Genomic DNA, 24,300 nt, shown 5'->3' on the forward strand with positions numbered 1-24,300 from the left:
TGCTAGGACTCAAGTATCAGTGTCTGGACCTTACTCTCACTAACCAGCCTCCATCACTGAAACAAAAAATAAAAATGAGGACTGGTGTATGGCTCAAGTGGTAGAGTACCTGCCTAGCAAGGGTGAGGCCCTGAGTTCAAGTCCAAGTACTGCCAAAACAACAACAACAACAACAACAAAAAAAGCAGTACCACCAAAAAAAAAAATTAAAATGGAAAGGGCCACTACTGAGAGAAAATACTTGTAATGTTAGATAAAAGAACTATATGCAGTATAATAGTACTGGTTATACAAGAGAATACAATAATAGTATTGGTTACATAGGAAAATATTCTTGGGAAATACATGCTGAGTTTTTATGAACTACAAACACAGAAACAACATAGTAAAAAGAATGGACAATAGATTTGAATGACCATCTCAAAAAGAAATTTGGATGGCTGGAAAGCACATGAAAAGATGCACAGTTCTATCAGTCATCAAGAGAAATGTGGCCATAAAAAAATGAGCCAGTGTACCCAACAACATAGATGAATGTTAAAAACAGCATGTTGAGCTGCAGGTGCTATGCTGTTTATATGAGGTTCAAGGGTAGACAGTCTGTGGTGACAAAGCAGATCTGGTTGCTTATGGAGGAAAAGCATGAGAAAAATTTCTGGAGCGATTAGAGTGTTATATATAATCTTGATTAAGTAGTAGTTACACAAATGTATGCTTTTATCAAAACTCATTGATTTATGCATGTAAAGTCTATGTATTGTATATAATTTTACCTTAACAAATAGAAAACTGGCTTCTATTGTAAGTAGTGTTAACACATTAGGCTTTTCATGCTTTGCTTCAGGGTCATTGCAGTTCACTAAGCACAGATGTCTTAATAGACTGTATTTCTATATAACATGTAAAAAAATGAAATCAATGCAAATTACATTTTAATAAATTGTAATAAATGCTATATTAGTTTCTTTCTTCCCCTCTTAAATCCTCCTTAGTTTACCTGAACATTTAAATTGTGCAATGAAATATGTGATTTTTATCATAACAGCACTTTTGTTGTATACTCCTATTTTTTTTTTAACCTCACATTAGTTGTCTGAATCAAGGCAAAAGTCTCTGTTTCACATACCAAAAAACTGACATTAAATCAGTTCATTATTACATGACATATACTAGGAAAAATGAAGCCAACCAAAAAGTAGGTCTTCTAAGTCCTCTTTCTGTGACTTGCTAACTTCCAGGTATTAATTCTCTTTGTGTATACCCCAGTTCACTAAAGACATTGTTCTCAAACACTATGAAGCCCACTCTTCCTCTCACTTCATCATATTCCCAGCTATACTAACCTCATAGCAAATGAGTGGCCTTAGAAATATTAATTCTATGCCAAATGAGGTCCTATTCTTTGTGATATAGATTCTTTAGTCTGTTCCACAGCTAGTAACAGTCATTTCTGTCCAGCACATGTGCACGCGCACATACGTATATACACATACATATGTATGTACATATGTATATATGTATACATTTATGTATATGTGTGTGTGTATGTATGTATATATATATATATTTTTTTTTTCTTCATCTTTGCTTTAGGCCCAAACTCTCACCGTGTGGAGGCAAGCTGATAAGCACAAGATACCTCGGATCTGTTTTTTAAATAAGATGGACAAAACTGGAGCAAGGTATATGAAGTGTGTTTGTTTGGCTTATCAAAGTGAAAATACAATTTGATCTTTTCATGGATTACAACTTACGTTAGAAATAACCGTATGCCCTACAGGATATAAATATTCTGTGTAACGCTAATTTATTCACATTAACAGTGATTTCAAAGTAGCTAATCCATAGGTTAAGTACCAATTTGAGATTAACAGAGCTGCTAAGTGCATCATCATGTAGAGGGCTAGACCATATTTTCTCAGATGCTGATGGGAGTGCCAGTGTGCTGAGTCCATTGGTTCTTTTTAGAACTGTAGAGGATAGCACCTGGTACTACTGAAGGTTACTGCATCCTGCATTGTTAGAGGTAATGAGTACAGTTGTTTCCTGCAGTTATGTCAGAGAATGGTGTTCTTTCTCCCCTGATTTTCTTTAACTATGGGGTAATAGGCCCAGTGAAAAGGAACTGGGTGGGAAGAATGCCCTTGCTGTAAGACCTGCATGTAAGGCAGAAGAGAGTTAATGCTGAGATGTGGTGGACATGCTTGGGGACTTACAGAGTGGTAATCCAAAATGGATTCATTGTTCTGAGAACTAATTTAAAGAATCAAGACTATGAAGGATTTGGAGAAAAATATGAAGAGGAAGGAACCAAGAATATTAAGAGCTGGACACTGGTGGTTCACGTCTATAATACTGACTTGGGAGGCTGAAATTGGGCAGATCATGGCTGAAAGCCAGCCCAGGCAAATAGTTAAAGATACTCTATCTCCAAAATAATTAGACAAAAATGGAGTAGAGACATGACTACAGCAGTAGAGTGCCAGTTTTGCAAATGTGAGGCCCTGACTTCAGACCCCAGTTCCACAAAAAAAAAAAAAAAAAGGATTCTGGTAGAAATGAGAAGAGATCCTGGTCATGGTGGGAGAGAGGTGAAAATAAAACATAAATTGCCTTTCCAAAGACTGCATAGTTGTGTGCTTTGTGTTTATGTAACTTTCCACAGTAATTCTAAGGTTGTTTATTTGTTTAAAGGACTCTGATCTTGAGTAGTTACAGCACGGCAACCTTTAAAATATGCTAGACTCAAGTTCTGACCCTACTATTTGGAGTCATTGTGATAGGTAGACATGCCTATGGAGTTGAGGAGGGAGATGTCTGGATAAAAGGCTAGTTCTCAGACTTTGGGACCAGAATGATCTCATATATGTATATATCAGCCTGTGTGCCAAAGATGGCATGTGTGTCCTTGGATAACCAGCTCCAGGGTTAGCATAGAAATGAACACCATGGCATAATGGCATATGACCCCTATGGTAAAAGTAGAAAGAAGTGAGTCTGGCTCTTGGAAGAAAGCTGGTATGTATTGTAGCAACTCTAGCTGTAGAAGAAAGAATCCTGAGTCAAATGAAGTCATACATTTGAATCTTTAATTTATTACTTTATGACCTTAGTTTATTTAACCTTAATCTCAAAGTTTAGTTATATGAAGCTCAAAATAATAATCTTTTGACCTCCTGTATGACAGGATTATGGTATCTATTCAATCACTGTTACCAAGTTTATTCAAGATGCTCTCCTGTGGAAAACTGTTAAATGGTAGGCATTAAGGAGAATAAGGGTTATTTTAGAGAACAGTCTTAAGCCTACTTAAAGAATTTTTGACTTATTTTCAACTATGCATATTTTGCTTTTTACAGTTTTAACTATGCAGTTGAAAGCATCAGAGAGAAGTTAAAGGCGAAGCCTTTGCTTTTACAGGTAAATTGGTTAATTAATATTATCAGGTCCTTCTTAGTTTCCTCACTAATTTATTTATTGTGACATGTACAGTTTTGAAGCAATCTCAAATCTTTTTTGGAAGAAGTTGGTATATAAATAAAAATAGCCATAAATTATGGTAAGAGTGCTAATAGGCATTTTGGGGAAAGTGGTGCAACTAGATGAGGTTTATCACCCGTGCAATTCTGAATGAGTGATCATTTAATAACATTAATCTCACCCTGACTTGTAGTTACCAATTGGTGAAGGCAAAACTTTCAAAGGAGTGGTGGATGTAGTAAGTAAAGAAAAACTTCTTTGGGAAGTTAATTCGGATGATGGAAAAGACTTCGAGAGAAAACCCCTCTTGGACGTGAGTGATCCTGAATTGCTGAAGGAGACAATCGAAGCAAGGAGTGCCTTAATTGAACAAGTAAAATAAATACTTATAAGTATTCAGCTACTTTTGAGCATATTTCTTGTGAAATTTTATATAAAGTTACATGTGGAATATGTAAAGTATAATGAGTAAAAAAACACCAATGTGTGTGTGTGCTGTGAACTGAACCCAGGGCCTGTGCATGCTAAGCGTGTGCCCCACCACTAAGCTACACAGCCCTGAATACATTTTTTTAGTATTTGTCTTTGTTTTGCTTTTCTCAATAGCGCACCTCAAATGTATATATCCCTAAAGAACGTAGGTTTCATGTGGTGAGCTTTATATTCATCCCTGTTGGTATGTGTAATTACAGATTATTCATTTTCAACCCTTTATATAGTGCTCCAATGTATGATGATTGCAGTTTACTGTCTTTTCAGTTTATTGGGTAGACTTGAGGTTTTCTTTTTTGCTGTTGGAAACAATGTTGCCATGAACATCTTTGTATCTTGTGTGCACATGCTACACAGAATACCAAGGGTTAAATTTAGGAGAATTACTGGATCAAAAGATCCGCCCATCTTCTTTACCAGATGTCAGATTAGAAAATTTAAAAACATCAACTTTACAGTTGGTATATAGCCCTCGACCATGTTCATTCTCAAAATTTAAATAGGAAAAGCAAATTCATATTAGTTCATGTTTATAATGTTTGTATTAAATTAAAATATAGGGCAATAAGTAATACATACCTTAGTCATGAATCTTATAATAGAGAAAAACATTTGAGCCTGAGCTTTTTGATTTCTTTCACTTCTAAATTGAATTGATCCAAGTCTTTTTTTTTTTTTTTTTTTTTGGAGAACAGGATCTTGCTCTATAGCCCAGGCAGGCCTTGAGCTCATGATCCTCCTCCCTCTGTCCTGTGAATGCTCAGATTTTCTATTATAATATACACTAATCATCAGCTTTATCATTAGCATAATGATAGTTATTTTTATTTTTGGTATTAGTTACTGAGGGCCTGCTGTGTGCTATGTTAAGCGCCTTCTGTATACTGTTCTATGTATAATACTAATAACAACCTTATGTTCTCCCCATTTTACAGGTTAGGAAACAGAGGCTTAGAATGCTTAAATAAGCCATCTTGCTAACAAAATGGCTGAGCTGGAATCTGAACTCAGTTCTGTCTCAGCTCAGAGCTAGGTCTGCTCTCCACTGTGCAATTCTGCTTTTGTAGGTTAGCAGAGAACAAAAAGAACAAAAGTGGAATTGACATCAATCAATAACTGTATACATAGTTGCTTCCTCTTTGAGGTTTTTTTTTTTTGGGGGGGGGGTTGACTTACTACAAAAGAGCTGTATCAACAAAGAAGGATTTTATAATCTAGTAGAGAATCCCACACACTGGCACATAGTATCTGATTTTTTAGGACAACAGTATTTGGTAGAAATAAAATTTGAGATTATCAATGGCTAAAACTAGGTGCTAGTTATAAGGAATATGTAAGTATGTGTAAAATTTAGAGAACAAGACCACCTCACATGCATTAAGATGCCTAGAGTCAAAAACCCCAGAAAATATGTATTGGTGAGGATGTAGAGAAATTGTAACCTTTGTGTACTGTTAGTGGAAATATAGTGGTGTAGTGCCCCAAACAATTGAAAGCAAGCTCTTGAAGAAGTATTTGGACATCCATGTGCCTAGCAGTGGTTTTTACAATAGCCAAAAAGGTAGAAGCAAATCATGTGCCCCTCAGCCCATGAATGGGTGAATAAAATGTGGTCTATATGTACAGTCAGTCTTAAGAAGGAAGAAAATTCTGACACATGGTACAGTGTATGTCAGAGGGTACTATGCTAAGTGAAATAGCCAGCTGGGTGCTGGTGGTTCACACCTGTAATCCTAGGTACTCAGGAGGCAGAGAACAGGAGGATTGCATTTTGAAGCCAGCCTGGGCAAATAGTTTGCCAGACCATAACTTGAAAAATGCCCATTACAAAAGAAGGCTGGTGAAGTGGCTCAAGGTATAGGCTCTGAGTTCAAATCCCAGTACTGAAAAAAAAAAAAAAGACAAATACTGTATGATTTCATTTCTATGAGATACCTAGAGTAAATTCAGAGACAGGAAGTAGAATGATCATTTACAAAAGGCTCAGAGAAGAGTGGAGAGTTGTTTAGTGCATATAGAGTTTCAGTTTTGCAAACTGAAAAGCGTTTAGGAGATTGTACAACATTTGAATAGACTTTTAACACTACTGAACTGTGTCTAAAAATGGTTATAATGATTTACCACTTAAAAATGGTTAATTTTGTGTTCTATGTATTTTATCACAAGTTAGAGTTTTTTTTTTAATTGGAGAATGTTAGTGTGGACTAGAAGCCACATTGTATGTCCTAATGGTAAATAGTAATATTAATAATAGTTAATAGCATTGTCCACTTGATGCATGTTCTGCAAGGATAATTGGAATTGTTTACTTCATCTTCACAACAGCCTTAAGTGGTAAGTACTAGTATTAGTTCCAGGAGTAACTAAGGCAGAGAGAGGTGACTGGTGTAAATTGACTGAAGTCTGAACAGGTTAGTCAGTGGTGGAACCAATTCCAGGCAGTCTGATTCCAGAAATTGGGAACCTCACCTATACTGCTTTCCAAAAGGATGGTTAGGTACATTTTGGCTATAGTTAATTCTGTGAACAGTTTGTTTTTCTTACCAAGTTTGGGTGCTTTGTTCCCTTGTACTATTATCAACTTTTAAAACTTTTATTAATGTACTATCAGCTGGGTTATATTGTTTCATATAGGTAGATGCTTATGAAAAGGACATGAACTAGAAAATTACATGAATATACTTGAAGTAATACCAACATCCTTCAACTGAAATGTCATTTGTTTTGAGCACTCTGAGTAGATAACAATTCACTGAGATGCTAATCAGACCCTCATTTGTGAATTTAGGAAACTCATAATAGCATATCTTCAGTTTCTAACTTCCTTTTCTTTGAAAGATGTGAAGAGTTGCTTAGCCTGTATGAAGCAGATGATGTAGCTGTCTTGAAATACTTAAATAACGTGTACTTACAGTTTTAGATACATTAATCATTATGAAAATAAGTGAAAGAACTTGTAGCTTTTCTTTGTAGGTTGCAGATTTGGATGATGAATTTGCTGACTTGGTTTTAGGAGAATTTAGTGAAAATTTTGATTTGCTACCAGCTGAAAAGGTAAGCATTTTTTTGAGTTGCTTTGACAAAATTTTACTAATTGAATGTAGTTTGACTTCTCTGTCTTAGGAATTTTTTTAAAAAGTGTAATATTAGAAAATGCTGGCTTAAAAACGAAGGTAAAGTCATTACTCATGTCTGTATTAAACAATGCCAGCAATGTACTACTTTCAGGTACATTAATAAAATTAGAATTTGAGTCTTTTTTTACTGACATGAGTCAGGATCAGTTAATTGGTCAACTCTGAAGCCTTTTGTCTTCATTCTAGTCATCTTTCTAAGGTTGTAGAGGGAAATCACAGGTGGAAAGTTTTGTTTAAAACTGGCTTTTGAAACTACTGTAACTATCATTTTGCTCAGAACTTTTTTTAATAGAAATTCACTTAGTTCTTTTGCTTTGTCTTGTTTTCCCTGAGAAGAGGCAAGTAAGATACTGATAGTTGAATTATGAGATTTCTTCAAGGAATCTGCCAGAGAGCTTCCCCATGGATTAGACAAATGTATTATTTTCCTTTATGAAACTCAAGAGTTGCCAAGTAAAGTGTTTTTAAGTGGTACTCTTGGGACCAAAAATTACTCAAACAAATTCACTCAGTTGTCTTTCATGAAAAGAATTAAAAATACAAAGCCAGGCTTGGTGACCCATGCCTATAATCCCAGCACTTGGGAGACTGAGGGAAGACGATTCCAGGTTTGGGGCCAGCTTGGGTAATACAGTGAGACTGTCTCAAAGGAACAATTTAAAAAATTGAAAACGTAAGAGCTGGGCCTATTTTTCAATTACTTAAACTTAGAAGTAGAAAAACAACCCTTAATTTCTTTTGAATGAAGTGCCAACATTTTTGAATTTTTGTTTAAGCATGATGTTTTTTATTCTCTATTGTCCATAGCATGAATTCTGTTTTTAGAGTGCTCACAATCGAAAATGGAATTGACCTATTGATTCTCTTATTGAAAGCTTGCAAATACACCAAATCTTTTTTTTGCTCTTTAAGGTCTTTAAAAAATTTTTTTCTACTTTGATTTCTCATTTTCCTTTGGATTTTGTTAAACGTGGAGCTAATTCATTTGGAAAAATCTGTCAGATTTTTATACTTTTATTTTTGATGAGTTCCTCTCTTATCAAGTTGAATTACAAAAATCTTAATTCACTTACTCAACAAATATTTCTGAGCACCTACTGTATCTTAAACTTTTCTGGTTTCTGGGGGTTTAGCAGTATTTTCATGAGGCTTAGGGATTTTATATCTATTGAACAAGAGACAGATAATAAACAAATATCTAACATGTCAGGTAATGACTTGTGTTATAAAGGAAAATACAGCCATAAAAGACAACGGAACTATGATGAGAAGTGCTGTTGTACAAGAGTTGCTAAAGAAAGGCCTCTAATTCTGAGAGATTCTGGAAGAGACCAGTATACTCCACAAAATAAATGTTTACTTACTATTTCCATTTGTAGCTGCAGACTGCAATACACAGAGTAACACTGGCTCAGACAGCAGTGCCTGTGCTTTGTGGAAGTGCCCTGAAAAACAAAGGTGTACAGCCCTTGTTAGATGCAATCACTATGTACTTGCCTTCACCTGAAGAGCACAAGTATGAATTTCTGTAAGTATGCAAACACATAGATCGAATTCCTATGGTCTTGAAAACACAAGTAGGCTTTGTTTCATGAAAAGTAGTTCAATTGCTGTTTTTAAATAATAGTGGTGGAGTATCTTTGTAAATGATATAAGATAGACTATAGTCATTTTTGCTTAAAAGGGACATTGTTGTCATCTCTTGTAACTTGCCATGTTTACAGGTGGAGGTAAGAAGATGGCTTATCACTTTGTGGAGTTTGTTAACCATTCAGTAGATATATTTATATTCATCTAAATTTCAGGATTTTCATAAGCTCAAAATATTTTATGGCTTAAAGAAAGGTCATTGTAGCTCCTGTTGTAACTAACAGCTTTGTAATTAAGTAATAATCCTCAAAAATCTGAGTGAGCAACATGCAAAATAGCAGATAAGTGGACTTTGATTGGACATTAATAACTTTGTTTATCTCTAACTAGAAGGCATGATTGTAAAGTGAGTATGATCATGAACTTTGTTTTGCTGGATTGCAGTCTCAGTTCTTCCAAGTGGCTTAATACCTCCATCTATAAGATGCAGAAAAGCATGACCTGTCTCCAGGGGTCATCAATTAGTTGATGTTTATTAAGCATAAGGAGCACTGCTAGTATGTAGAAAACTTTCTATATTAGTATTAAAGTTGAAAATTGGAAGTAATAGGAGTAAGATTGGAGAAGGCCTATAATACAAGTGTTTAGCCTACTTTGAGTCAAGGACTTCTTTCCTCAGAGAGATGCACCTGTGCCCAAAATTTGGCAATTTCATGAAAATTCAAACTTTCTGAAGCCTATAAGAATGCCATTCTATAAGAATGTTACCTGTGTAAACAATTTCAAGTTTATACTGTAGATTTTAGGGTGTGCAGCTGGACAGAAAGTGAAAGGCGTGAGTGAAAGTAATAATTGGAAAATATGTATTTGTTTACCTTGTGCCGATTTCTTGAGAGTAGTACGACATAAGGGGAAGCTCTCAGCAATTAAATTATTTGCAAACAGGTAATATTTTGAAGAGAACCCATTGTTTTTAGTTTTGAAGAATTAGGAGTAAGAGCTGCATAAATAGAGGAAGAGAGGTACATAGTGACATTGCCAAAAGATCTGAGGGACCTCCGGAGGGCATTAAGATTATATTTCTGCAGTGATTCTAATCTGATCTTTATAATACATGGGAAGTGTACTTTGTAAATGTTTCTGTAATGTCTCCTTTATTTTCTAGGCCATGGTATAAAGGTGACTTATGCGCACTAGCATTTAAAGTTCTGCATGACAGGCAGAGAGGACCACTAGTTTTTATGCGCATTTACTCAGGCACATTGAAGCCCCAATTGACCATCCATAATATTAATGGAAACTGCACGTAAGTAGAAGCTTACGTTATTTCCCAAAACTGTACTCATTTCTTTAAAAGTACTATACTGATATGAATTATGGTTTTATAGTGAGAGAATAAGTCGTCTGCTTTTGCCATTTGCTGACCAACATGTAGAAATCCCTTCACTGACTGCTGGTAACATTGCTTTGACGGTTGGACTTAAACATGTAAGTGACCAAATGATTTCTGAAAATAATAATTTGAGTTTTAGTTGCAACTATATATTTTATAATAGTAAAAATCCATGAGCAATCAAAATGTCAATCATTAGAATAATGACTATTGTGGCATATTCATCAACATGGTTCAATGTCATTTGATGGAAGGAAAAGTAAATTACATAAGACCAGAGACAGTTTGGATTATATTCATATGAAGTTCAAATCCAAGTGAAATATGCTATTTATAGATACATATACAATGTCTTAAGTTTATTTGAAATACTGTTTTGTTCCCATTGAGTTTTTATCTGTTTTGATCTTTGCAGATAATTTAATATAACCATATAACTGACCAGGTAATAACTAAAGATATTTTACTAATGAAGGCTCCTTGAGGGCAAGGATTTTTGTTTCTTTTATTTATAGTTCTATTTTTAATCCATAGATGAATGCTTGCATGTAGTAGGTACTACATAGACACTTGTAGGGTGAGTGAATAAAAATATTTTATGCTTTATCCATTTTTGGTGGTTAAAACTAAGGACACTTCACTTATATGGATTAAGTCAAATGTAGTTTTCTCACTAAACTTTGGTATATTTCAATTTGAATAAACATTGTTATTTTTAACATTTCAAACTCTTCATGGCTAATTGCAAATTTCAGGATCCTTTAGTAGAAAATTATGATAATCTGAATTTTGGGCTTTGGGTATTGAAACATCCCTCTGTCTGCCTAAAGACAGGACCTGCTTCTTGTACATATGTGAAGGAGCTCTGCAAGTATGTTTGAATATTGCTTCAGCAGCATTGTCTTTATAGAGAAGGAAACTATCATAGAACTTTGATATAACAGATAAAAAATAAAATAGCAGTTTAAAGAATATTGGGACTCTACATAGAAGCTATCAGTTATGCAGTCAGGTGTATTCTTGCTAGTTGGTATTTTAGTTAATAGTGAAGTTTTTGTAAAATAGTAATAAAATCTTACTGGTGTTAAAACACAATACTGGACTTTTACATAACCTGTCTTGATATAATTGAAAATTTAGACAGATACATTTATTTATTTTGCCAAATGAATTTTGGATGTGTTGTGTTTGCATGTTTTATTGTTTGCTAGAATTTGTTAGTGCAGTATTTTTAGGTAGAATTTTTATACAAGTTAAATGAGTATGAATTTATTTCTCTCAAATTCTGATGAGAAGAAAGCTCTGCATTGACACTTTTTTTTAAATCTATGGTTCTTAGTGAAGATGAGTGCTAGCTAAGAGCCTGTTTTGGTTCACATTGTCTTATTTGCTTGCAGACTGCCACTGGAGACACCATTGTCTTATCTAAGTCCAGTGCATTAGCTGCAGCTCGTCGGGCCGGAAGGGAAGGAGAGAAGAAGCATAGACAAAACAGTGAAACAGAGAGACTTCTATTGGCTGGAGTGGAGATTCCAGAACCTGTTTTCTTCTGTACCATTGAACCACCTTCAGTGGCTAAGCAGCCAGGTGTGGATAATCTTGGTGTATCAGTGAATTAATGCTTTGATCATTTATGTAAAATAGTTGCAGTATACCCTCAAAAGATTTCTTGTGTGGCTGAGTCAAATTTTATTTGCTTACTTGTAAGCATTTCTTAGGTTAGTCTAGTTTTTTACTTAAGATACTTCGATTTTTACAAACTGCTTTTTTTCCCCGTTATATTTGTCCATTTTTCTCATTTCATGTTCTTACTTACTCTTATTTTATAGTGCTAACTATGTGATTCCAAGTAATTGGCTTAGACTTGACCTTCTGGTATGTAAGATTAAATAGTAACTGATTCATAACTAATTCATATAGAAAAATGCTATTTCGCCTTATTTCTAGCTCAACCTCTAGAACTCAGTGCAGATATATTATGTGCTATGACTAATGTTTAGCCCTTTGAGAGTTACACTCTTTGTCTGACATATTAGCTCAAAATTCTTCTCATTATTTACAGCATAAGCCCAAACTCCTTAAAGTGGAATATAAAGCCTATGATCCCAGCTGAATCATTTCCAATTAGCTTTGTAAAATAAGTCTTGTAAAAGTAATTTTACATTGGTGACCAAGGAGTTAGAGAGGCTCCACAAAATCACTCGGTACCTAGGCTCCATCTTTGGGCCCTATTTGAGTACATGGTTCCTGAGGTGGCTGCTGGAGCCTTGGGCATTACTTTGGATTGCCTGACAACAGAAAGGCCTAAGAGGGAGGTGAAGATGTACCCCTTTCCTCTTAAGATCTCTTATGTGTCATTGGCCAACACCATTGATTACAGGGAGTCCAGTGAAAGCAATCTGTTAAGTAGGCAGCAGTAGAATGGAGTGGAAGGCTACAAGCAGTCTTTGCTACAAGCCTTCTTGCCTGGCCTTATTTCTTGAACCTTTCTCTTTCCTTTGTACCCTCTTTTACTTGCACAGATAAAAATTGTCCACACCTTATATTCCCATAATAAAGTAGTTCTGATCTCCTAAAGATGCTATGCCCCTTTTTTTGCATTTTGGGTTTACCTATTCTCTTACATTATAATGATTTCCCCTGAATGTGACTGCCTGGAAAATTCTTCTTTTTTGGGGGGGAGTGGGTGTGGGGCGTTTGAACTTAGAATCTTGCACTTGTTAGGCACGTGATCTACTGCTTGAACCACTGGAAAATTGTTTAGGTCTCAACTAAAGTAACACCTCTTTATGAGGCTCTCAATTAATTCCTATATTAGATGAAAGGACAAACCTAGGTTTTTTTCTTAAAAACCTTGGACTCACAAATGGTGTAAAAACAAAAGCAATCTTTATTTCCTTCCTGTGTCTTCCTAAGATTTAGTGGGAAAGAAAGAAAATTCCTAGCCAAGTAGGGGTTTCAGTTCTTCACCTGCCTGTGGAGTTCACATGAAAGCTAAGTATACACATAAACAACCCCAAATACTGAAGGACATGGGGTCTTTTCTTGTCCAGTTGGTGAAAGGGCAGCATTTAAGTTAAAACAGGTAGGGCAGCAATTTTACCTTTAAATGACTCAGGCCAGGTAGGTATAGTCTTGACCTGAAGGATCAGGTGATGAAGAGGCATGACCTGAAGGATCAGGTGATGAAGAATCCATGACATCAAACTAGGCCAAGTTAGTTATATTGGGAGTGACCAGTCACTTAAAGGCAGGATCTGCCTGAAGAAAGTTACCTATGAGTTCTTTTAAATATGTTTGAAAGTCATTCAGATTTCAAATGTAGTGTAAGCACCCAAACTCAAATTTCATGATTGCAGTTAAGTAGCACCAACCAATTTTATACCTAAGAACTCACAACTTTATTTTACAAGAAAAAGTTTAGTGTCCAAAGACACTGTGATCAGTGGGCATTAGCTCAAAGGTCCTAGACCCCTTAGAGGAGGGGACTTCCCAAGAGTCTCTAACATAGACTTCTTTCAAGCAGATCTGTGTGTGCTTTTTTCCCATACTTCTATTGTATTTTCTTTTTGTGGTACTGGAAACTGAACCTAGGGCTTGGGCTACGCAAGCACTCTACCATCCCTTTTTTTTTTTTTTTCTTTTTCTTTTATTATTATTCATATGTGCATACAAGGCTTTGTTCATTTCTCCCCCCTGCCCCCACCCCCTCCCTTACCACCCACTCCGCCCCCTCCCTCTCCCCCCCACCCCCTCAATACCCAGCAGAAACTATTTTGCCCTTATCTCTAATTTTGTTGTAGAGAGAGTATAAGCAATAATAGGAAGGAACAAGGGGTTTTGCTGGTTGAGATAAGGATAGCTATACAGGGCATTGACTCACATTGATTTCCTGTGCGTGGGTGTTACCTTCTAGGTTAATTCTTTTTAATCTAACCTTTTCTCTAGTTCCTGGTCCCCTTTTCCTATTGGCCTCAGTTGCTTTAAGGTATCTGCTTTAGTTTCTCTGCATTAAGGGCAACTCAAAACTCTTTTTTGAAGTGATGCTGGGGCTTGAACTCAGGGCCTAGAGCTTGCTATCCAGCACTCTCCCTCTTGAGGCACTCCACCAGCTTTTTTGTGATGGATTTTTTTGAGATAAGGTCTCACAAACTATTTGACCGGGGTTGGCTTTGTACCATGATACTCCTAATCTCTGTCTCTTGAGTAGTGAGAGCTAGAGGCATGCATGAGCCACTGGTGCCTGGCGGTCAAACCTTGTTTGCCTGGCAATTGTGTTTATTATTTGTACTGATTACAAACCATCACTCTGCATGACTTTGAAGCATTTGACTTCCAATAGTTCTGTGTGGAAACTAATCTTTGGTTTTGCTTCTAGTTTACCCGTTGTATTTCCTGTGCGTGTGTGTTACCTTCTAGGTTAATTCTTTTTGATCTAACCTTTTCTCTAGTTCCTTCTACCATCCCTTTTTGAGTTTTTTTGTATTTTTGTTTTTGAAATAAGGGTCTTGCTAACTTTGCCCAGGCTGTTCTCAAACTTGCCATCCTCCTACCTCTGTCTCTGAGTAGCTAGGAATATAGGCATGCTCCACCACAGCCAGCTCTGTTGTATTTTCCTCATAGTCATATGGATAGCACTTAGCACTTATTGTTATAATGCTGTGTTTCACCACAGTAAATTCCTTGAAGGATAGAATCTTTATAATTATTTTTTAATGAATTTGCGTATTTTATAAGAAAATTTGAAACTCTTTTCATTCCAAAACCAGCATCAGATACATGGTTACTCTATTTAAGTAACTATAGGTGCTTAAAGACTGTTGCCTAAAATAATGCCTCTTAATCTAAAGTGTGCATACATGTCTCTGGGGATTCTTGTTAGAATGTAGACTGTGACTCAATAGGTCTGGGACATCAGAGTCTCTCAGGCTTCAGGTGATGCCATTGTTGCTGGTCCTTGATTCTCACTTGGGCACCAAGTATCTAGAACAGCATTATCCTATAGAAATTAACAGGATCCACATATGTAATTCAGAATTTCTTACAACCATACAAAAATTAAAAGAAGTTGGTAAAATTAACTTTAATAATATATTCCGTTTGACTCATTATATCAAAATACAGATTGATATACCAAAAATCCAAAGTCTGAAATGCTCTGACATTTGAACAATTCTGGTCCCAAGCATTTCAGGTAAGAGATTCATAATCTGTATTATTATTTCAACATGAAGTCAATATTTTTAAAAAAGTATTAACGAGATAGATACTTCACATTCTTTTTCTTATTAAGTTTTGAAATCTGGCATGCACTTTATATTTATAGCGTCTGCCAATTCAGACTAGTAATACCTGTAAATGGCTAATGGCTACTACTTGGACAGCTCATATTTAGCAGGCCTGGTTTCTGTAGCTAAGAACATTTGGAATGTATGACTGGTTAGCTCATTAGTCTAGAGCTCAGCTCTTCAGCTATACTTTATGTGAACTTCTAACAGCTTTCTTTTATAAAGAAGGAAAGTATACTTACTTATCAGTTAATTGTATTAAATATCATTTTAGGTGGCATATTTAATGCAAATAATGCATTCTTATTTCCCTGGTGGTTGTGATACTTCATCGTAATATGATCATACTAGTATCTGATTGTTCATGTAATTTTATCTTCCTCTCGCCAGCTTCTCATCATTGCCAGTGTTTCGGAAGGCATTTTGCTTTTTCATCAGATACTCCATTGGTCTCTGCAAAATATAATCAGATGATGTTACTGATTTCTCACCGTGTCTATAATACCTTACATGACATCACTCCTGTCCATCTCCCTCTTACCTGATGTTACTCCTCATTTTATTCACCAGTCTCTGGCTTTATTCGCCCATGTTTTGCTGTGCTTCTATTCCCTAAAGGTGAATTTGTTTTTCTTCAGGATTTTGTTTATAGGTTTCTTCTTTTGTGTTTTCATCTTTATTTAAATCATCCTAAGATGCATTCAGTCATCTCAAGTAGCCTCCCACCACTACTGTGGAATATTGTTTTAGTCTGTGAAAGCATTTATGGCTGTTTGAAATTGTCTTTTTCAAAATTTGTCCACTTATTCATGTATTTTCACTATTAGAACATATACTAAGTTACCTAGAAAACAAAATGTGAAAATAAAACAGTTGTTTTTCCCACAGACTTGGATCATGCATTGAAATGCCTTCAGCGTGAAGATCCCAGTTTGAAAGTGAGGCTAGATCCTGACTCTGGACAAGTATGCATGCTGTTACTTAACTCTAGAAGTCTTTGCATGATAGTGTTTGTGTGTGTGTGTGTGCCCGTGTACGTGCATGTATCTAAAACATTGTCTACTTTATGCTCTTGAAAGAAAAAGTGTTGATTCATAATACAAATTTCTGACTTCAAATTCTATTTGATTCCCTAATATCATCATACCTCACATATATAGACTACTCGTCAGCATTATTTTGAAGTGAGGTTCAACTCTAAGACAAAGTCTAGTATCTTAAGGAAGGCATATAGAAGCAGCATACTAGAGGGAGGTCTGGAAGGTGCTTTTCACGACAGTAGCACACATAAAATGAATAAGTTATGGGTTACAGTCTAACAACATGGGAGGAAGTAGGGTTCTCCAGCAGGTGCAGAGCAGTGATAACAGCACAGTGCAACATAGATATTCTTGATTTCTCAAGAGAAAGATTCAGTTACATTCTGCATGCTCTTTGTAGGAGAGCAGGGTAAAGTTCATATAAGAAAACCTTTAAAAGACTAAATTTGTCTTTAAAAGAATATAAACTAATTTAATTTAGAAAATTTGGAATACTTTGTTTCCCCCAAATGTCAGGTGAGTAGGAATTTAGTTTAATTCCTAAAGGCTGCAATAACAGTTCCTAAAACAGAAACATTTTTGTTTTTAAAACCTTTTATTTAAAAGATGCCAGTACATTTTTTAACAGCAGAATAATACAGAATTATACCAAGTAAAAAATTAGAGCTCCCTTCTCTGTCCCTCTGTGCCATTCTACACAGGTAATCACTATGGAAACTTGAGTACCTTTTCATACTTTTCCCCAAAACAACTGTTGTTTTCTTGTACTGTCATATAACAGTATATTTTTCCAAATATACATTCCATATACATGTATATGTACAGATATACATATATTTGTCTTTCTGTATTTATATATAATTTGCTTTTTTTCCAAATAACTTAGTTTTTTAATTTCATATTTAAGAATAGCGATCATACACCAACTAATCCTTCTTTTTAAATTTATGATTGCAGTTTCATTATAGCAAGGGATACAAATTAAAGACAACCAAAGGAAGAAGACACCTAGGACAAAGTCTGGGAAGGTTCTAAACTCAAAGCTCCCTTCATCCTCGGGGACATGCTGCCCTCTTGGCAAAAGTGTGGCCAACCAGGGAAGCTCACTGGAGTCTTGTGTGTCCACAGTTTTTATTGGGAGTCAATCACATACTGCCTCTGTGGTTGATCATTAGTCTCCAGCCCTCCTTTATTTTATTTTTTTATTTAAGTGGTATTGGAATTTGAACTCGGGGCTTCACATTTGCTGGGCAGGTACTCTATCACTTGAGTCACACACTCCCAGCCCAGTTTCCAGCTTCTCTGGAGGTCAGAGTTGATAAGGTGTGTTTCAAAGTCCACATTTTAAATCACACTCTTAGGCTGTGTGGTAGGTGAAGCTACCAGGCTTAAACAGTGACATTTCCATCAGACAGGACATCCTAGGGGCCTTGAGATCACCTTCCAGTAGCTAAGAGCAAAGACTATCAACCATCTTTCTCTGCATAGAACAAATATGTATACCTTGCACTGTGCTCTTTCACATATACAAAGAACTTCTTTAAGTATAACAGTTGTTAGAAAGAACTATATCTCATTGTTTTTAACACAATTTTGACTGTTCTAACAAGGACCCAAACTAACATTGTTTAAAAAAAGATAAAAGTTTCTTTTTTACATGAAGATTCAAACTAGTCTGGAGGGTTTAACTGTCCACAAAACTGCAAGATGCCCTGGATGTTTGGGAAATGCCCATGTGATTGGGAAATGCTTTGGGAGAAGTTATCTCACCATCCACAGGGTGTTGCCCTGAGTCACAGTTCCAAGACAGCTGCCTATTTCGTCATTAGGATAGGTCCTCTAAAAGGTGTAACACAGAGGCTGCAAGCATCCACTCTACTAATGTCCCCTTGGCTAGAGCGTAGTCTTGTGATTGGGAAGCGTAGTCCTAGCTAGACACCACTTACTCAGCTGACAACTGAACTAACATCAAAGGAGAGATAGCCAACTAATTCACACTGCAGTTGGTTTATTGTTACAGTTAGAAAAGGCAAAAACAGTGTTTTATAGCAGTCCACACAACAGTATGGCAAAAGAAACTTTATAATTAACAAAAAAATTACTTAAAACATATATGGCTGGGTACAGTTGCTCACTTCTATAATCCCAGTTACTTGAAATAGAAGGATCATGGTTCAGAGCCAGCTTGGGGGGGGGGGGACAGTTAGTGTCCTGTCTCAATAAGCCAGGAGTGGTGGTACATGCCTGTAATCCCAGCTACATGGAAGGTGCAGGTAGGAGGAGGATGGTCCAACACAAGACCTTATCTAAATGTAATAAGGGTTGGGGGTGTTGTTGAAGTGGTAGAATGCTTGCCTAACAAGTACAAGGCCCTGACTTCAAACCCTAGAACCAGGAAAAACATATTTACTTAAATATATATTAACATTGTACCTTTATATAGTACTTTATAATAAATATATTTTTTTCCTTAATCTTTATTTCAATTTCTTTCTCATACAACTAGACCATCCTATGTGGTATGGGGGAGTTACATATTGAGATAATTCATGACCGCATCAAGAGGGAGTATGGCCTGGAGACCTACCTAGGGCCTCTCCAGGTGGCATACCGAGAGACCATCCTAAACTCAGTTCGCACCACAGGTAAAAAAAAAAAAAACATTTAGGACTTGGTGCTGTAGTTTTCTCCTCCTCTGCTCCTTTGTCTGTTTAGTTGCTTAAAATAGAGTACACAGTCACTAGTGTGGGATTTGTTGTTGTTTGTTTTGTTTTAAACACATCAAGCCCTGTGCCATTACCTCCATAACATCTACTGGATGGGCCACTCAGCAAGCTCTGAAATGTGCTTTTCAGTGGGTTTGGGGTGGGAGCCATTTATCTCCTAAAGTTCTGTCTAAGGTATCAAAACACTACCAGAATAAGAATTGGAAATCAGGGTTATTTTTACTCTACATAACAAGTAGAAAATTCAATAAGTGTGGTAATCCTATGCTGATAGCATTCTTGAGAAAGTGCATTTTTTATGTTTTTACGCTGAAATGTAAGAACGTATGGTTTTTCTGCATATCATTTTAATTGGGTTCCCTTAAGCAAAATAAGCAGTGATTACTACTCACTCTCAAGGAGAAAACATGGTTTGTGAAAGAATGTAGAAAAGAGGTATTCAGGATAACCAGGTGCTCTTAAGCACTTCAGCAATTTTTGAAAGGTCTAGGTGATTATGTTTTACAGAAATTTGAATAATTAGGCAAATGACACCAGAGTTACATTGACTATATATCTGGAACAATTAAAAAGCTTGATAAATATAAATAACATCCTTTAAATTAATGTGTGAGCTGGTTAATATGTAACTGAAAATTTCAGGAGTTAAAAAAGAAGCTGAATCAGGAATCTAGGAAAAGCAGTGAGCACCACAGCCAGTAATCATTGTGGAAGAATCTGTCACTAGAGGGCTACATCCTTATGGCAGGAGTTAACCAGGAAAAAAAATCTCCATAAAAGCAAAGGGCAAGGAAGTGAGTCTGGAACAAGGGGGCAAAATTTCTGCTGCGGGTTTTTAGACTAAATTCTTGGAACCAGTATGACATGAAAAACTTTAAGAATTTAGTGTTAAGTGCTCATGGATTGATAGTATCCCAAGTATAGGTCAAATGCTGTGGTGCAAACAGATGGGTTTGTGATTTGGGAGGTCCGGAGTAGAGATAGGAGTCTTAGGGGGTTTTGTGTGGTTTATTTTCCATTGCAGCAGCCCACAGCCACAGGCCACTCTGTGCAGTGATTTTTATACAGTTGTAGACAAAAGTGACATCCAGCCAAGTTATTACCATCTACTGCACATGCAAGCCTAGTCACAGTTACGTAACTAGTTGTTCTTGGGTAGTTACAGCTCAACATTGTATTTAGTGTGCCTGCGTACATGGTAACTAGCCTAAATAATCACTTTCCCTATACCAAGGAGCCTGGGAAAAACAGGGGGACTCTCCAGAGACTTGTATCTGAACCCAGGCTTCAAAGAAAAGGAGTATAAACCCAAAGTAAGTTTTTAAATAATAAATAATCAGGCAGTGGAACATTATATCATGTGAAAAAGAAAAAAAAAATAGTGGGGGCATAGGAACCAGTTTGAAGAGGCTCCACTGCCAAATCTGGGTTCATTGACTACCAAGATAATAAAGTACAATCCTTACAGATCATGGGGAACAATGTGAATTGACAAGTTATACGGTGACACAGATGAACAGGTAACGGGAGGAGAGGAAGCATTCTTCCTTTAGCCAAGTGCTACCGTTAGGGGCCAAGGAGAAGCGGTGGAATTGGAAAAGAGTCTAAAGGTCCCTGAGTATGTGGTACAAAAAAGCAAAAACGTTGCCGAATGTATACAGTATAATAATAAATTCGAAAAAGTGCAGCTGTGAACTGCAGTGTTTAAGGACACATGCAGATGTGATGTAGTGGGAGAAAATCCTGGGAGTGTGACGGTTGCTTCAGAAGGTTTCTCAATATTGGTAGTCTCTTTCTTCAGTAGTTTTAGATTTCATGAATGCTCATTTTATTTTTAGCTTATGCATGCATTCTTAAATATAAATTACTTCATAATATAAAAATGAACTCAAAAAGGACTTACAAAGAATTGTAGACTAGCGTTAATTCTTAGCTATGAATTTGGGCCAAGAGTGAATGGTGATATATGGCCACACACAGAAGTGTAGCACAGTTTTGTTTCAGCAAAATATAGGAGATTGGTAACACCCATTGCTTAACAAGTGAGAGCTACTGTTTTCAGTCTTACAAAAAGCATTTTACTAGTTTTGGGGAAATCAAAAAGTGCATAAAATAATGCTGAAAGAATATATGAAATTTGTGAGTTGGCAGAATTAAAAATCTTGATTTTCATGAGCTAGTCTTTTGTACTCTTTAAATGCTTAATCATTTCAATGTTACTTTTTAATAAAATGCTTATAATTAAAAGAATTTCAAAAGACTTTTTGAAAAGTTTAATCTTCATATCATGTGCTGAACACATCTTAGCACTAAAAAATGTTGGTGATTCAAAGCAGGTTTTTAAAATCAATAAATGTGGAAGGAGATGTTTTGCACCTGGTGGAACTATTTACCTTGATTTTTTGTCCTATGTTTAGTGTTATTAATATTCTCTCCCACTTCATCTTCTACAGGACCTTGAGCCTGTTGGTTATAATTTTGCCAAGTATGATACCTTGACACCTTTCCAGAACAAATCTCAAGAGGTACCATGTTCAATTTGTTTTCAGATACCTTAGATAGAACTTTAGGGGACAAGCGGCATCTTGTGAGTGTGGAACTGGAAGTACGGCCAACTGAAGCTCCATCTGTTGTGCCGGTAATCGAGTATGCTCCAGGTGTCAGTGAAGACCTTCTGAAGGTCTCCCAAGAGGCTGTTGAAAATGGAATTCACAGTGCGTGCCTCCAAGGTAAAGTACTCAAATAAGAGGAAGTATAGTATCCCTTTGATCATTTAATCATTCTTTTGTTTGTGTATGTGCTGGGGATTGAACCTAGGACCTCCCTTATGGCATGCATGAAGTTACACCCCCATCCCATATATTGTGGACTATTTCAGTCTTTTCCTAACTTTACTAATATTTCTTCTTATTTCTTTGAATTTGTGTTTCTGCTCAGTACATACTGAGTCCTAATAGAGTTTTTTCCCTTGTACAGGACCATTGCTTGGATCCCCAGTTCAAGATGTGGCAATTACTTTACATTCACTGATGATTTATCCTGGAACCTCCACAACTATGGTTTCTGCCTGTCTCTCAAGATGTGTACAAAAGGTATAGAACTATCCTAGTCCTTTCACTTTAAGGTGACTGCTAAGTGTTGCTCACAGGCAACTGTACTTACAGAGCCTGACCGTATGTCCTTGCCTCCTCAGTCTTACAGTCAGCAAGAGTTCTTATCATGAAGAAGCTTTGATTTCTTATTCACAAGGTTGTCATTTGAAGAGGACCTTAGAAATTACTGGTCACACAGACTGCTATTAAGATGTCCTCTGGGGCTGGCCAAGTAGCTCAAGTGGTAGAACACCTGCTTAGCAAGCCTAGCAAATGTGAGGCCCTGAGTTCAAGCCCCAGTACTGCCAAAAAAAAAAAAAGTCCTCTGAATTTGACAAAGAGGCAGTTTCCTTAATTGACATCCATGCTTTCCCATTCCAGACTCAGCCATTAGAGGCAAGCCTGGTAGATTTGATCTGGGGTTAGCTTGGGTTTGGGCTATAATCTAAGGCACATTGAAGATCTAATATTGGTTCCATTTTTAGACTTCATGTTTATTCAAATAAGATTGTTTTCATTTAGAAACCAGGTAAGTTCCACTGAATAATAGATTGAGGGTAAACATCCTCCCTCTCAAAGCATTCAGCATGTGATCACTTGAGTGTTCATTGACCCTCTGTTTCCTGCCTCAATAACCAGCAGAGATGGTTGAAGTCCCAAGAGTGTGGTGTGTTGAATGCTGATCTATGCATTCTTCTCAGCATTTGATACCCTAATTTTGTAGATCACATAGCTCTTGCAATTATAGTTGTTTTTTAATGCTTGAATTGTTTTTGATACCTGATTTCTGTAGTCTTATTTGAATCCATAATTAAAAAGTTAAACACCTAAAATCCCTGTTTTAAGCCTGAATTTAATGTGGGTTTCATGAGTTCAAATTTCTTAACTTTTATTTTTTTGGATTGAACCCAGGGCCTAATGCATGTTAGCTGTAATCTACTACTGAGCTATACCCCAATCCCTAAATTCATAATCGTGTTTATTTTTTATTAGTTATATTAATTATACAGTGTGAGGAGTTTCATTGTGATACTTTCATACCTGCGTACTCTGATCCCCATATTTTTTATCACTCCTGTACCCCCTCCCCACTCTAAATTCATATTTTTTAAAAAGTTTTTTGATTTAAAAAAAGAACTATGCTTGAGAAAATTATTTAAGTATGTTTACCTAAGAATGTAGTTGGAAGCATCACCTACAAAGTTAGTCATGATTATATTGTTAGAACATTCACTTTCAAGAATTTTAAAGTTTCTCTTGAAATTGGTTTTAATATTGAAATAACGGTAATCCAAAAAGTGACATTTCTAAACCCTAAACTTACTATAATGACAGTCAAAATCCTAATATGCCTTTGAAAAAAAGAGTAAATTGATTGATTAGCCTTTTAATAAGATCATGTTGGGGAACAAGAATCAATTGTAAGGGGGCTTACATTTAGTCTTTAGTGTTATTTTTGTTTTTTCATTTTCTTTGAGTGTGTGTGTGTGTGTGTGGTATAGCAGCTTCAACTCAGGGCCTCATACTTGCTAGGCAAGTGCTCTACCACTTGAGCCCCAAGTCCTCTTGCTTTTAGTTTGTTTTTCACATAGGGTCTTGTGATTTTGCCCAGGCCAGCCTCAGATCACAGTCTTCCTACTTCTTCCTGACAAGTAGCTAGAATGACAGGTGTGTGACAGGTGTGTGCGACTGTGTATGCCATCATACCTGTACCTACATGAAGTACTTTTAATGGAAGTTCTCCTACTTTGTGAATTTTCATCTAATGAGAAGCTCCTTTTCTCTGCTTATGAGAGGTTCATAACTGCTTCAGATGTTTTTTGAGCCATCTGTGCTATGATTATGGCTCACTGGCATGAGAAGAAAACAAACAGGGTGATTTTATTTTTTTCAACCTAAAAGAATTCGTTATTTAGTAAGGGAATTAATGTAGCCTAAGTATTAATATAGAATGAGTAGGGTCCCATATAAGCTGGGAAGCAAGCAGTGAATTAGGGGGAAATTTTGGAAAGGACTTATGATGCTCTTATGATTTGGGAGGATTTAGGCATGGTAGGGAACA

General features: G+C 36.3%; 1 protein-coding gene across 5 annotated transcripts in view; it reads left to right on the top strand.

The window, feature by feature from the left end:
* Window positions 1-24,300, top strand: part of Gfm2 (GTP dependent ribosome recycling factor mitochondrial 2) — a 48,994-nt gene that overhangs the window by 19,914 nt on the left and 4,780 nt on the right. For 4 of the 5 annotated variants that reach the window (XM_074077285.1, XM_074077287.1, XM_074077288.1 and 1 more), the window contains 12 exons: window positions 1,594-1,682; window positions 3,360-3,420; window positions 3,674-3,853; window positions 6,946-7,026; window positions 8,489-8,637; window positions 9,865-10,005; window positions 10,088-10,187; window positions 11,490-11,679; window positions 16,269-16,345; window positions 18,927-19,065; window positions 21,696-21,875; window positions 22,123-22,238. In XM_074077285.1, coding sequence (XP_073933386.1) covers window positions 1,594-1,682; window positions 3,360-3,420; window positions 3,674-3,853; window positions 6,946-7,026; window positions 8,489-8,637; window positions 9,865-10,005; window positions 10,088-10,187; window positions 11,490-11,679; window positions 16,269-16,345; window positions 18,927-19,065; window positions 21,696-21,875; window positions 22,123-22,238 — 1,503 coding nt within the window. The remainder of the gene's footprint in view (window positions 1-1,593; window positions 1,683-3,359; window positions 3,421-3,673; window positions 3,854-6,945; window positions 7,027-8,488; window positions 8,638-9,864; window positions 10,006-10,087; window positions 10,188-11,489; window positions 11,680-16,268; window positions 16,346-18,926; window positions 19,066-21,695; window positions 21,876-22,122; window positions 22,239-24,300) is intronic. The other variant, XM_074077286.1, reaches the window with a different exon arrangement.

This window comes from Castor canadensis, chromosome 6 (genome assembly GCF_047511655.1).
Source record: "Castor canadensis chromosome 6, mCasCan1.hap1v2, whole genome shotgun sequence".
In the NCBI taxonomy this organism is placed as follows: Eukaryota; Metazoa; Chordata; class Mammalia; order Rodentia; family Castoridae; genus Castor; species Castor canadensis.